The sequence below is a fragment of the Ranitomeya variabilis genome, chromosome 1, assembly GCF_051348905.1.
Source record: "Ranitomeya variabilis isolate aRanVar5 chromosome 1, aRanVar5.hap1, whole genome shotgun sequence".
NCBI lineage: Eukaryota > Metazoa > Chordata > Amphibia > Anura > Dendrobatidae > Ranitomeya > Ranitomeya variabilis.
The window spans coordinates 141,401,402-141,415,952 of NC_135232.1; the positions used below are offsets into that span (position 1 = coordinate 141,401,402).

The following is a 14,551-nucleotide window of genomic DNA, read 5'->3' on the forward strand; positions in this document are numbered from 1 at the left end:
CCGCGGTCCCTCCACCTTCCTCTGCTCTGATTCCTCGGCCTGCCTCCGGTCTGTGATTCCCCGGCCCCTCCGCCTGCCTCTGGTCTGTGATTCCTCGGCGCCTCCGGTCTGTGATCCTCCACCTGCCTCAGGTCTGTGATTCTCCAGCGCCTCCGGTCTGTGATTCCCCGGCCCCTTCGCCTGCCTCTGGTCTGTGATTCCCCGGCGCCTCCAGTCTGTGATTCCCCGCCCCCTCCACCTGCCTCCGGTCTGTGATTCCCCGGCCCCTCCACCTGCCTCCGCTCTGTGATTACGCGGTCCCTCTGCCTTCCTCCGCTCTGTGATTCACCGGCCCCTCTGCCTGCCTCCGGTCTGTGATTCCCCAGCCCCTCCGCCTGCCTCCGGTCTGTGATTCCCCGGCGCCTCTGGTCTGTGATTCCCCGGCCCCTCTGCCTGCCTCCGGTCTGTGATTCCCCGGCGCCTCAAGTCTGTGATACTCCGGCCCCTCCACCTGCCTCCGGTCTGTGATTCCCTGGCGCCTCTGGTCTGTGATTCCCCAGCGCCTCCGATCTGTGATTCCCCGGCGCCTCCATTCTATGATTCCCCGGCCCCTCCGCCTGCCTCCATTCTATGATTCCCCAGCCCCTCCGCCTGCCTCCATTCTATGGTTCCCCAGCCCCTCGGCCTGCCTCCATTCTATGATTCCCCAGCCCCTCTGCCTGCCTCCGGTCTGTGATTTCCCGGCCCCTCCCTCTGCCTCTGGTCTATGATTCCCCAGCCCCTCAGTCTGCCTTTGGTCTATGATTTCCCGGCCCCTCAGTCTGCCTCTGGTCTAGGATTCCCTGGACCTTCCGATGTATGATTCTCCAGCACCTCTGCCTGCCTCTGGTCTGTGATTCCCTGGTCCTTCTGCCTGCCTCCGGTATATGATTCCCTAGCCCCTCCGTCTGCCTTTGGTGTGTGATTTCCCTGGCCCCTCTGCCTGCCTCTGGTCTGTGATTCCCTGGACCTTCTGCCTGCCTCCGGTATATGATTCCCTAGCCCCTCCGTCTGCCTCTGGTGTGTGATTTCCCTGGCCTCTCCGCCTGCCTCTGGTCTGTGATTCCCCAGCACCTCCCTCTGCCTCCGGTCTATGATTCCCCGCCCCCTCAGTCTGCCTCTGGTCTATGATTCCCCGGCCCCTCAGTCTGCCTCTGGTCTATGATTCCCTGGACCTTCCGATGTATGATTCTCCAGCACCTCTGCCTGCCTCTGGTCTGTGATTCCCTGGACCTTCTGCCTGCCTCCGGTATATGATTCCCTAGTCCCTCCGTCTGCCTTTGGTGTGCGATTTCCCTGGCCCCTCTGCCTGCCTCCATTCTGTGATTCCCCAGCCTTCGGTCTAAGAACAACAAGGAGATTTTTGTGTACTCACCGTAAAATCTCTCTTAGCCTCTAATTGGGGGACACAGGACCATGGGTGTTATGCTGCTGTCCACTAGGAGGCGACACTATGCATAATCTGAAAAAGATTAACTGTGGCTCCTCCTCTGCAGTATACACCCCTGGACAGCATCAGCCTTCTCCAGTTTTGTGCAAAAGCAGTAGGAGGAATGTAACATGAATAACATAATTATGCCTGTAAGAAGGCAACTACAGTAAGTACGAGCTCAAGAAAACAATATGAGAACTCAACAGTTACAACGGCCCGGAAAGGGCAACAGGGTGGGAGCTGTGTCCCCCAATTAGAGACTAAGAGAAAGAGATTTTACGGTGAGTACACAAAAATCTCCTTTACTCTGTCGCCTCATTGGGGGACACAGGACCATGGGACGTCCTAAAGCAGTCTCTGGGTGGGAAGCAATGGACGAATATTGTGCAGACAGGCCCCTATACTTAGGGCACTGCCGCCTGCAGAACACATCTACCCAGGCTCGCGTCCGCTGAGGACTAGGTATGAACCCTGTAGTGTTTAGTAAACGTGTGTAGGCTAGTCCAAGTGGCCGCCTTACACACTTGTGCCGAAGCCTGGTGCCGAATGGCCCAGGAGGCCCCTACAGCCCGTGTAGAGTGTGCCGCAATACTGGCTGGAAGAGGAGAATTCTTAAGGCAGTAGGCCTCTTGTATGGTGGATTTCATCCACCTGGCAAGGGTAGCTTTGGAAGCTGGCAGACCCTTGTGGCTGCCTTCCGGAAGGAGGAAAAGAGAATCAGACCTCCGGAAGGACGCAGTCCTAGACACGTATATACGCAATGCCCTGACGAGGTCAAGCGTATGCAGAGCCTTCTCCACTCTATGAACCGGGACCGGACAAAGGGATGGTAGTGAAATTTCCTCATTGAGGTGGAAGTTGGACACAACCTTCGGAAGGAAGGATGGGACCGTACGAAGAACTACCTTGTCCTGGTGAAAGGCCATGAAGGGCAGTCTGCAGGAGAGTGCTGTCAGTTCAGACACCCTGCGTATCGAAGTGATTGCCACCAGGAAAACCACCTTCTGGGAGAGAAGGCGGAGCGGGACCTCCTTAAGGGGTTCGAAGGGTGGTTCCTGCAATGCTGTCAGGACCAGGTTGAGGTCCCACGTTTCTAGTGGTTGTCTGTAGGGGGAACCAATCGGGAAACCCCCTGAAGAAAAGTCCTTACTTGCGGCTTGGTAGCAATGTGCCTTTGAAAAAACACTGAAAGGGCTGACAACTGGCTCTTAAGCGAGCCTAATGACAGCCTGGCCTCCAGACCCGATTGGAGAAAACCAAGTACTTTGGGTAGGGAGTAAGGGAGTGGGGTCTGGCCACGAGATTCGCACAAGGTAAAGAAAACTTTCCAGGTACGGTAATAAATCTTGGCAGAGGCTGGCTTCCGTGCCCTGGTCATGGTTCCAATGATGTCCGGCGAGAGCCCTGCCTGGGTTAGAACCCAGGTCTCAAGGGCCACGCCGTCAAATTGAGAGCCCCTGAGTTCTGGTGGTAGAACGGGCCTTGTGATAGAAGATCGTGGCGGTCGGGAAGACGCCAGGGGGCGTCTGCTGTAAGTTGTACGATGTCGGCGTACCATGTACATCTGGGCCAGTCCAGTGCAATTAGGATGGAAGGAAATCCCTCTTGTTTGATCTTCCTCACCACTCTGGATATCAGGGGGAGAGGTGGAAAAATGTACAGAAGCTGGAACTGGGCCCAGTCCTGAACCAGGGCGTCTGCTCCGAGCGACCGCGGATCGTGTGTTCTGGCCATGAAGTTGGAGACCTTGGCATTGAAGTGGGATGCCATTAGGTCCACATCCGGGGTCCCCCTGCGATGGACGATCTGGCGAAAAATTTTGGGATGGAGAGACCACTCTCCCAAGTCTATTTCTTGTCGGCTGAGGAAGTCTGCTTCCCAGTTGTCCACACCTGGAATGTGGACCGCCGAGAGAACCGATCCTGTGTCCTCCGCCCAGTGGAGGATATGTGACATTTCTCGCATCGCCTGGGTACTGCGGGTCCCCCTTGGTGATTCACATATGCCACAGCCGTGGCCCTCAATGCCAGGAGGATGGCACGAATTTCCAGGATGTTGATGGGCATGGTCGCTTCCACTGGGGACCACTTGCCCTGTGCCCTGTGGTGTAGGTGCACTGCACCCCAACCCGTCAGGCTCGCATCGGTGGTCAGAACTTTCCAATGACCTGTGAGAAAGAATTTCCCCTTTGCTAGCGAGGTTGGCTTGAGCCACCAAAGCAGGGACCTCTTGGTTGACGACATTAGCCGGAACTCCCTGTCGAGAGAGAAAGAGTTCTTGTCCCAGGACTTGAGAATGGCTAGCTTGAGAGGCCTGAGACGAAACTGGGCAAATGGGACGGCTTCTATTGCTGCCCCCATCCTGCCGAGGACTCTCATGGCAAACCGGAGAGATCGAGGGGGTTTGCGGAGGAGGGTGCGAACTCCTAGACGGAGAGCCAGTGCCTAGTCCTTGGGAAGGAGCCCTGGAGGTGTTGAATAGCATTCCCAGGAAGGTCAGAGACTGACTCCGGGTTGGTGATGACTTTTGTAAGTTGACTAACCAACCCATGCGACTCAGAGTGTCAATTGTGATTGAGATGCTGAGCTCGCAGTCCTTGAAGGTGGGAGCCTTGATGAGTAGATCGTCCGAGTATGGAACGACTACTATGCCTCTGGAGTGTAGGACGTCCATGGTGGCTGCCATGACTTTGGTAAACACTCTGGGAGCCGTGGCGAGTCCAAACGGGAGAGCCACGAACTGGTAGTGGTCCTACTCGTTTGCGAACCTGAGAAATCTCTGATGAGCAGGTGCAATCGGTATATGCAGGTATGCGTCTTGTATGTCTATGGAGGCGAGATATTCTCCCTTCTCCATGGACGCAATGATGGACCGAAGGGACTCCATGCGGAAGTGATGGACCCGTACGTATTTGTTGAGTTGTTTTAGGTCCAGTATGGGCCGCACGCTGCCTCCTTTCTTGGGGACTACGAATAGATTGGAGTAGAACCCTCGGAAGCGCTCGGCCATCGAGACCGGTACTATGACTTCTGCTTGAAAAAGCGAGGAGACCGCTTGCCGGAAGGCACGAGCCTTGGCTGGTGGTTTTGTGGGGACAGAGAGGAAGAATCGGTCCGGTGGGTTGGAGGTGAACTCTATCTTGTATCCGGAAGACACTAGTTCCCTGACCCACCTGTCTTCTGTAATAGGCAGCCAGACTTGATGAAAGAGCAAAAGTCGGCCGCCTACGGGTGTGGTGTCTTCCGGGGTCCGTGAGTCATGATGAGGAGAAAGTCTGAGATTTTCCTCCTCTAGGTTTAGACTGGGCTGCTTTTGACTGCCAGGTCTTGTCCGACCTTTGCATTGATCGTGAGTTGTCTCTGCGTGGGGAACGGTTACGATTTTGTGCTGGACGCGAGACGGACCAGCTCGAAGAATTCCGAAAGGATTGGAATCGAGTTTGGTTACGCTTCTTGTAAGTGCGATTAGGTTTCAGTTGGGGAAGAGAGGTACTCTTACCCCCGGTGGCGTTGAATATCATTGTGTCCAACTGTTCACCGAAAAGTCGCCCACTGAGGTAGGGGAGGTGCGTGAGGGACTTCTTTGAGGCTGCGTCGGCTTTCGATTCTCGCAGCCAGAGGATACGCCGAATTGTGATGGCGTTTGATGCTATCCCCGCTACACCCCTTGCTGAATCCAGAGCTGCATGTAGCATGTAATCTGCTACGACTGCTATTTGAACCGCTTGGTCCGACAGCTCAGGAGCGGATGCTTGGAGAGCTTGTAAATTTTTGGCCCATGCCAGAATGGCCTTGGCAGCCCAAACTGAAGTGAACACGGCAGCCAGGGATGCCCTGCGGCCTCGAAAATTGAACGAGCCATGCGTTCTACCTGCCGGCCTGCTGCGTCCCTGAGGGTTGAGCTATCTGGCAGTGAAAGGAGGGTCTGTGCTGCTAGTCTAGAGACTGGGGGGTCCACTTCAGGTGGGTCTGTCCACTCCTTGGTATCCTTCTGCGGGAAGGGGTACCTCGCCTCCAGATATTTGCGATTAGCGAATTTTTTCTCAGGCTGTGAGAACTGCTTTTTAAGGATCACCTTAAACTCTGGATGGTTAGAGAAAACCTTAGGCGGCTTCAGAGGACCTTCAAAGGAAATCTTGTGTTCTGGGGCCTCTGGTGGCGGATTAGAAATGTCCAGCACCCGATGGATGGAAGAGATTAAGTCCTCAACCAGCGCAGTATTGCTAGGGGGGATTGGGATCAGGGACCCCTCTGTTTCCTTGTCTGAGTCGGAGTCACAGATGCCTTCCGAATCCTGTGTACAACTGAGGCGTCCCCTGGTGGGTGAGCTGGGGAGGAGGCCTTCTCTGGTCGGGGATTGTGGAGATCTGCGTTGTCTGTCCTTGGAAGGGGACGGTCTAGCTGACCAGGAAATACGGTGTCTCTCCCTAGAAGGGGATGTGTTATGATTGAACTGGTGGTTAGGAGCACTAGAAATGACCAGATGAGCAAACTAGTAATACAGGACGAGCTCTTGGAAGTGGGAGCTCTGCTGACCGCAAGCCCTAATCCTATCACAACAACTAGAAATAGCCGTGGAGCGTTCCTGACTCTGCCTAGACGCCTCTTCACAGCCTAAGAGCTAACTACCCCTAAAGATAGAAAATACAGCCTACCTTGCCTCAGAGAAATCCCCCAAAGAAATAGGCAGCCCCCACATATATTGACTGTGAGTTAAGATGGAAGTCACAAACACAGAAATGAAACAGGTTTCAGCATAGGAGGCCAGGCTTAACTAAACAGACTGAGGATAGAAAAGGTATCTTTGCGGTCAGCATAAAACACTAACAAAAAACCACGCAGAGTGTGCAAAAGAAACCACCGCACCGACTCACGGCGCGGTGGTGCCACTCTGCATCCCAGAGCTTCCAGCTAACAGAACAAAATCATGACAGCAAGCTGGACAAAAAAACAATGATAACAAATAAGCTAGCAGAAACTTAGCTTTTGCTGAAGTAGACAGGTCATCTGAAAGATCCAAGAGAACTGAACCAGTACTAGGACATTGACAGCTGGCATCAAGTAACGATCTGAGTGGAGTTAAATAGAGCAGCCAGCCAAGGCCTCAACGACATCAGCTGGAGAATGAATCTCAGAACCAGCAGCTCCACTCACAGCCACCAGAGGGAGTCCATGAACAGAACTCGCTGAAGTACCATTCATAACCACAGGAGGGAGCTCGAGAACAGAATTCACAACAGGGATGACCGAGTGCTATGGGATAACGTAGATGGACTGTGGGTCCGCTTGCATCCTGACTTAGACGTGGATGTGCCAGGGTCGTCCTGTCCCTGAGCCAAGCTCTCCCTATGCTGGGTAACGGTCATAGCCGAGGCATGACTCTGCAGAGCCTGAAGCAATGTGGAGGTTAGGTTATCTATAGACTGCGTCATAGATTGCGACATCTGAGTAACCCATTCCGGCGTGGCATTAGACACTGAAGCATTGGCAGGGGCCTCTTGGGGCTCTGACACAGTAGTCTGAGTGCAGTCCTGGCAGTGTGGGTAGATACTGCCACTGGGGAGAGCGATCCTGCAGGCTGTGCAGAATGCATAATAGCAGTCCTGCCTGGTTCTCTTGGACCTTGAGCCCGGCATAGTGCACAGATTGCAGAAGGGCTGCTATGCAGAGGACGTTACAGGGGTAGCTATGCAGAGAACCTATAGGGGAGCCTTATAGGGAATATGAATTCATGGCCGAGTAAAACAACCCAGCTGTGATCTTACCCCACCAGTTTGCCCCTAGGTCCAGCGCCGAAGATCCACAGTCCTGTGCCCCCCGGAGACTGGCTGGCCTGGGAGATGCAGGGTTAATCCTTGCTGCAGTAGAAATGGCCGCCGAGGTGAAGAGGCAGGGGGAGAAGGGGGCGGAGAGCTGAGAAAAAGGCGGCAAAGCTGTGTAAAAACGCGCCCTTTCTGTCTCGATCCGCCCCCTCTATGACACTGTAGAGTGTCATATTTGTCATCCAGGGGGGCGGGCCGGGGGGGTGGAGAGGAGGCGGTGGCTTCAGCTAGGCTGAAGCCGGGGCCTATATTAGATGCCTGATGCCCAGAAGGGCTCCAGGCTGGCGCGAAAGTCCTGGAGGGGGTCGGATCTGAACCGGATCCCCCCCCCCGATTTAAAAGCAGGATAGCGGTGGGGCTGTAAGCGGAAGGGGGGCCCGGTGAGGGGTCCCCCTGAGACAGTATAGAGCTGGTGCTGCCGCAGAGACAGGGGCGCAGGGAGCCCTGTTTCTGTCTGTGCCATGCCTGCCTGCACTCCCCCCGGCCCCAACAGGAGCCCGCAGCTGAGCTGGGGTCCCTGGATGCAGGCGCAGTGTGCTGGCCCATTGCTGGGAGCTGCAGAGTGCTGCCTGTACAGGCCCTACCTGAGGCGTCTCAACCTAATTCCCCCAGAGGGGGATTAGGGAGGGTGCTGTTGTCACCTTCAGGGGCCTTCATCCTCGCCTCGACCTCAACCCAGAAACCAAAAGGAATTGGGGAAGGAGGGGGGGGGGGGTCTCGACTTCGAACCAGCACCCGAGGGACTGGGGAAGGAGCGGCATGGGGAATAGCCATCTCTACTTCAACCGGGCACCCCATAATAGGGGGCCGAGGAAGGATCCATGCCGGGAGTCTCGCAGGAGACCCTCTTTTCTTCATCTGTAATCCGTCGGAAAAAATGGAGTAAGAAAAAAATCTTAGGTGTGCCTCCTATGCGACACTAAGCAAAAACTGGAGAAGGCTGATGCCGTCCAGGGGTGTATACTGCAGAGGAGGAGCCACAGTTAATCTTTTTCAGATTATGCATAGTGTCGCCTCCTAGTGGACAGCAGCATAACACCCATGGTCCTGTGTCCCCCAATGAGGCGACAGAGTAAAAGCGGATTTCTTTCTCCTATGCTAAAGAGCTGACATAACAGAAAATGCAAATATCTGTAAACCAGATGACAGTGGCCCCTACATATGCGGGTAATAATGAGAATGATCTGCGCGAAATAGAGAATGAACGATCTGCATCTCAATAAACAATAGAGTTGCATAAGAATCGTCTGTAGAGGGATTTGTTCATTCTAGTAGATGTTAAAGGGGTTTTCCAGGTTAGAGTACATTTTTGGCAAGCATTGCAACATGTCGAATCATAAAAAAAGTGAAATATACAAACTGTTAGGATTCCACTTTGCGTGCCAGTTTCAGTGGTCATCGCATACTTTGCATTGAGAGAGAAATTCAGTAATAACACTTAATAATATAATTCTGGTCCATGCAGCTCTACCCCCATGGTGGCTTGAGCACAGAAATCGAACTTCCATCTTCTGTGTGTCAACATGGTAGCTGAGGGGCTGGCTAACTTATTCCAATAACTAAACCAGCCTCCTTCTCTGTTTAGGCTGACGCAGAGAAAAAGAAACTAGCTGGCTTTTATATTGAATGGAGTCAGACAGCCCATATTAAACACATCAAAGGACACATGCTGACACCTAAAGGGGAAGGAAGTTCCCACACCATGTGGAGACCAACATGGAATTAGGGCTGCCAGTAACAGGACAGCGAAGATGAAATCAGAACAGTCAGGTACTTACCGTATATACTCGAGTATAAGCCGACCCGAGTATAATCTGAGACCCCTAATTTTGCACAAAAAACTGGGAAAACTTAATGACTTGAGTATAAGCCTAGGGTGGAAAATGCAGCAGCTACCGGTAAATGTCAAAAATACAAATAGATACCAATAAAAGTAAAATTAATTGAGACATCAGTAGGTTAGATGATTTTGAATATCCATATTGAATCAGGAGCCCCATATAATGCTCCATAAAGTTTGATGGGCTCCATAAGATGCTCCATATTAAAATATGCCCCATATAATGCTGCACAAATGCGGATTATGGCCCCATAAGATGCTCCATAAAGATATTTGCCCCATATAAAGCTGCACAAACATTGATTATGTCCCATAAGATGCTCCAAGTAGACATTTGCCCCATATGCTGTTGCTGTGATAAAAAAAAATAAAAAATGACATACTCACCTCTCGTCGCTCAGGCCCCCGACACTTGCTATATTCACCTGCTCCCCGTTCCACCGCCGCCAGCCGCCGCTTCCCCGTCCTCTACACTGACTGTTTAGGCAGAGGGCGGCGCGAACACTAATTGCGTCATCGCGCCCTCTGACCTGAGCGTCACTGCAGAGGACGCGGAAGATGGAGCAGCGGCCGGCGGCGGTGGAACGGGGAGCAGGTGAATATCGCGCACTGCATTATAGTCACCTGCTCCTGGCGTGTTCCCTGGTTCCCCGGCGCCGGCAGTTTCTTCCTGTAGTGAGCAGTCACATGGTACAACTCATTACAGTAATGAATATGCGACTCCACCGCTATGGGAGTGGAGTGGGGTCCATATTCATTACCGTAATGAGCGGTACCATGTGACTGCTCACTACAGGAAGAAGCTGTCAGCGCCCGGAGAACCAGGGACGTGCAGGGACCGCACCAGGAGCAGATGAGTATGATTACACAGCTGCTGCTCCCCCTCCCCTGCCGACCCCTGGGTATGATTCGAGTATAAGCCGAGAGGGGCAATTTCAGCCTAAAAAAATGGGCTGAAATTCTCAGCTTATTCTCGAGTATATATGGTATACAAAATATAGTTATTAACAGAAAATACTTTTGTTCTGCTGGACAATTACGGGACTTTGAATATAGTCAAAAACCTATGAGGACTGACACAAAGGATTAGACAAAGTACAACTGGAAAAGAGACCAGAAAATTGAAAATCTGTAATAACTGTCATGTATAAGATTATGTGCAGAGTGGTAGAAAAATATATAATAATCGGCATGTATAAAACCCAGTCTGCTGTGATAGAAATATATATAATGGGCATATATAAGACCCGGTCTGCAATGATGGACACATATATAATAATGGGCATGTATAAGACCTGGTCTGCAGGGATGGACACATATATAATAATCGACATGTATAAGACCCTGTCTGCAGTGATTGACACACATATATATAATAATCGACATATATAAGACCCTGTCTGCAGTGATGGACACATATATATATAATAATCGACATGTATAAGACCCGGTCTGCAGCGGCAGAAATCTATAATGATCTGTTAACAGAAACGAACATCTTTCGGTCGGTGACCTCTTACCATTTAAACAGGAGTGTTTTGCAGGAATCCATGTCCCCCTGTCTGTACTCTATTACTGCCATGGCAGTGAGGATGTGCGCTTTTTCCTGCTCGGTCTTGGCAGCAGACAAGGCTGTCTTGTACACTAATAATACATAAGAAAACCACCACGGTTAGACATATAACTAATAGGCAATCATATTAAGGGATCTAATGATGGCACAATGGCATAAAAAAGATGTTTAAAGATCACATCAAGCAGCTGTACGGAAATTGGGAATAAAACAGGAAAATGTAGTGCCGTTCAGTTCCTCTGATTTATAAACCTGTAATGAAAAGGCTCATGGCATCTTTCTAAAAGCCAATTACATGCTGCCTTCATCTATACAAATAACACAAGATGCCATAATAACATTGCTTTCAAAGCAACAACAGATTAACCAAAAGGTAAGAAGAAAAAAAATTGCCATTGTCTTTGTTTTTTACGGTGATTATTATGCAGTAAAAATTACCTGGTAACAAGATTTCTTTAAGTCAGTATGAATGTGGCGATACCAAACTTATAAGGTTTTTTTTATTTGCAAAAATAAAAATTTGGTATATGTCACCATTTACAGAGAGCCGTAGCTTTTTAATTTTTCCATCCATCGAGCTACAGTTTTTATTGATAACATTTTGTAGTACATACAATAAGGGAAGTGGAGAAAGAGAGGGATTTTTGGTACTCACCATAAAATCTCTTTCTTGGAGCCTTCATTGGGGGGGACACAGGTAACCATGGGTGTATGCTGCTGTCGCTAGGAGGCTGACACTATGCAAAAAAAGGAAACTAGCTCCTCCTCCGTAGTATACACCCACCGACAGGCACGAAGTACCTCAGTTAGTGTTAAAGCAGTAGGAGAAGCAACCGAAAGCTCAACATATGTACCAATCCAACAAAGAAGGCACATAGACCAAATAATGGTACAAACAGTTAGGTAGGGTGCTGTGTCCCCCAATGAAGGCTCCAAGAAAGAGATTTTACGGTGAGTACCAAAAATCCCTCTATCGCTTCATTGGGGGACACAGGTAACCATGAAATGTCCCAAAGCAGTCCCTAGGGTGGGAAACAGGAAGATCCAAGGAATAAATGAGCTCAGGTCGGTCGGTGGAAAACCTCCGCCGGCAGCACCTTCCTTCCCAGGCCTGCATCAGACGAGGCACGGGTATGAACCCCGCAAAAAACTCGCAAAAGAGGGTAAAGATGACCAGGTTGCGGTCTTACAAACTGGAAGCAAAAACCTGGTAACGAAAAACCTAGGAGGCCCCCACCGCAGAGCGGAGTGAGCCTCACCCCCGGAAGAGCCTGCACCGCCGGAAGAGGCTGTTTGTCCTGAACGCAGAATACCTCACGTCAATAGTGAAATTAGAAGCTAGGAGCCCATTAAGGTAACTTTCAGAGATGATGAACAGGGCATCAGATTGGCGAAAGGGAGCAGCCCTTGAAAAGTACTCGGAGAGCCGTGACGGGATCCAGCTTGTAGAGGGACGTCTCCAGGGGATGGACCGGAGAGACACAGAAAGAAGGACAAAGTCTTCATTAATGAGAAATGAAAAGGCCACCTCGGGTAGAAAGAGAGGAACAAGCCTGAGAACCACCTTGTCATAATATAGAATCAGGGGCGGGGAACGGCAGGACAATGCCGCTAACTCGGAAACTCTCCTGATAGACGTAATTTGACTAAGAAGACAACTGCCTCAGACAAGAGAAAAATGTGATGTCTTGAATGAACTCAACAGTGGCGCGCTGCAGTGCGTAAAAGACGAGGATAAAAAACCCATGGATCTATTGGAAGACAATAAGGAGATGCCAGGTGGGCCACACCTTGAAGAAAACCGAGAATGAAAGGAAAAGAAAAGGACATGGGGACCAACCCCAGTCCATACTCCACTAGAAGGCGGCTTTTCAGTATTTGTAGTAGATACACCAGGATGCTGGTTTCTTGGCCCCAATCATGGCCTAAATGATCAGATGGGAAAAAAACAGCCTCCCTAGGACTATGACCTCAACTGCCATGCTGTTATACTCAGAGACTATGAACTCTGGAGGAAGAGGGAACCTAGAGAGAGAGAGAGAGAGAGAGAGAGAGGATCTGGATGGCCTGGAAGCTTCCAGGGGACGTCCATGAACATGTTCATTGGGCCCTTCTTGGCCGGTCCGAAGCTATCAGGAATATAGGGACCCCTTCTTCCTTTATCCTTTTCATGACTCTCGAGACAAGGGGAGAGACGGAAAAGTGTAACGTAGTTGGAATTGTGACCACGATATTACTAGTGAGTCTAAATAGGTGGGTAGCTGGACCTGGGACCTGGCTACGAACTGTTGTGAATTCCGTTCTCGGGCTCTCTCCTGTGGTCGTGAATGGTACTTTGTTGAGTTCTGTTCGTGGGCTCCCTCTGGTGGCTTTGAGTGATACTGCTGGTTTTTAGCTGGGCTCCAGCTGCCTCGTTTTCTGCAGTGCTGGTTGCCTATTTAACTCCACCTAGATCTTTACTTGTTGCCAGCTGTCATTGTATTCAGTATTGGTTCAGTTTTCTTTAGGACAAGCTCTGGGGACGTGGGAACTTTACTGACCGCAAACCTGATCCTATCACACACTATAGGCAGCCGTGGAGCGTACCCAACTCTCCCTAGACGCCTCTTCACAGCCTGAGAGCTAACTACTCCTAGAGAGAAACAAAAGCCTCACTTGCCTCAGAGAAATTTCCCCAAAGTAAAGTCAGCCCCCCACAAATAATGACGGTGAGTTAAGAGGAAAATACAAACACAGGAATGAAAACAGGTTTTAGCAAAAGAGGCCCACTAGTATTAAATAGTATGACGATAGCAAGGGAACTGTGCGGTCAGTATAAAATACTACAAAATATCCACGCAGAGAGAACAAAAGACCCTCACACCGACTCACGATGTGAGGGAGCAACTCTGCTCCCCAGAGCTTCCAGCTAGCAAGAAAATAGCATATAAGCAAGCTGGACTGAACTTATCATATACTGAGAAACATTTTCCAAAAGCAATGAGCAAAAATGAACTAGCTTAAAATTAGCTTCTCCAGGAGGAGACAGGTCACACGTGAAATCCCAAAGAAAACTGAACCAATACTGAATACAATGACAGCTGGCAACAAGTAAAGATCTAGGTGGAGTTAAATAGGCAACCAGCACTGCAGAAAACGAGGCAGCTGGAGCCCAGCTAAAAACCAGCAGTATCACTCAAAGCCACCAGAGGGAGCCCACGAACAGAACTCAACAAAGTACCATTCACGACCACAGGAGAGAGCCCGAGAACGGAATTCACAACAACGAACCAAGGAACCTCATGATTTATCCGAGATGCCCTGAGGTCGACATCCAGAGAACCCCATTTCAGCTTATTTGGATGAAGACAGGGAGCTGAGCAAGCACCCGCCCAAGCGGGACCCCTGGAGGCTCAGAAAATCGGTTGTCAGATTTTCTACTGTCAGAAAGTGCACGGCTGATATGGCAGAAACGTGACTTTCTGCCCATTGCCGAATTCTTGTTACCTCTAACTTACCCTGTTTGCTGCGAGTTCCGCCTTGACAATTTATGTAAGCCTCGGCCGTGGCGTTGTCCGACTGTGTGGAGACCGGCTGGCTTGGAAAGGGAGAATGGTAGTGGTAAAGAGCAAAGAAAATTGCCCTGATCTCCAGGAGATTGACATTCCAGTGGCCCTGCGCTGTGTGACGAAGAGAAAATGGCTCCCCAAATGAGGAGACTGGCGTCGGTGGCGAAGACCTGCCACCAGAGAGGAAGGAAGGACTTCCCTCATAGGACTGATGCCGACAGCGTGACCAGGTGAGGGACTGCCTCACCTTAAGAGGTAGAAGCACGGGATCATCCGGGAAGACAACCAGAGGGCCAACTGAAGAGGACGGGCATGGAAC

At 50.8% G+C, this 14,551-nt stretch overlaps 1 protein-coding gene across 4 annotated transcripts in view; it reads right to left on the minus strand.

The window, feature by feature from the left end:
* The window catches only part of SKIC3 (SKI3 subunit of superkiller complex), a 168,664-nt gene that overhangs the window by 56,038 nt on the left and 98,075 nt on the right, over nucleotides 1-14,551 (minus strand). For all 4 annotated transcript variants that reach the window (XM_077289343.1, XM_077289333.1, XM_077289352.1 and 1 more), the window contains one exon: nucleotides 10,632-10,755. In XM_077289343.1, the coding sequence (XP_077145458.1) occupies nucleotides 10,632-10,755 (124 nt within the window). The remainder of the gene's footprint in view (nucleotides 1-10,631; nucleotides 10,756-14,551) is intronic.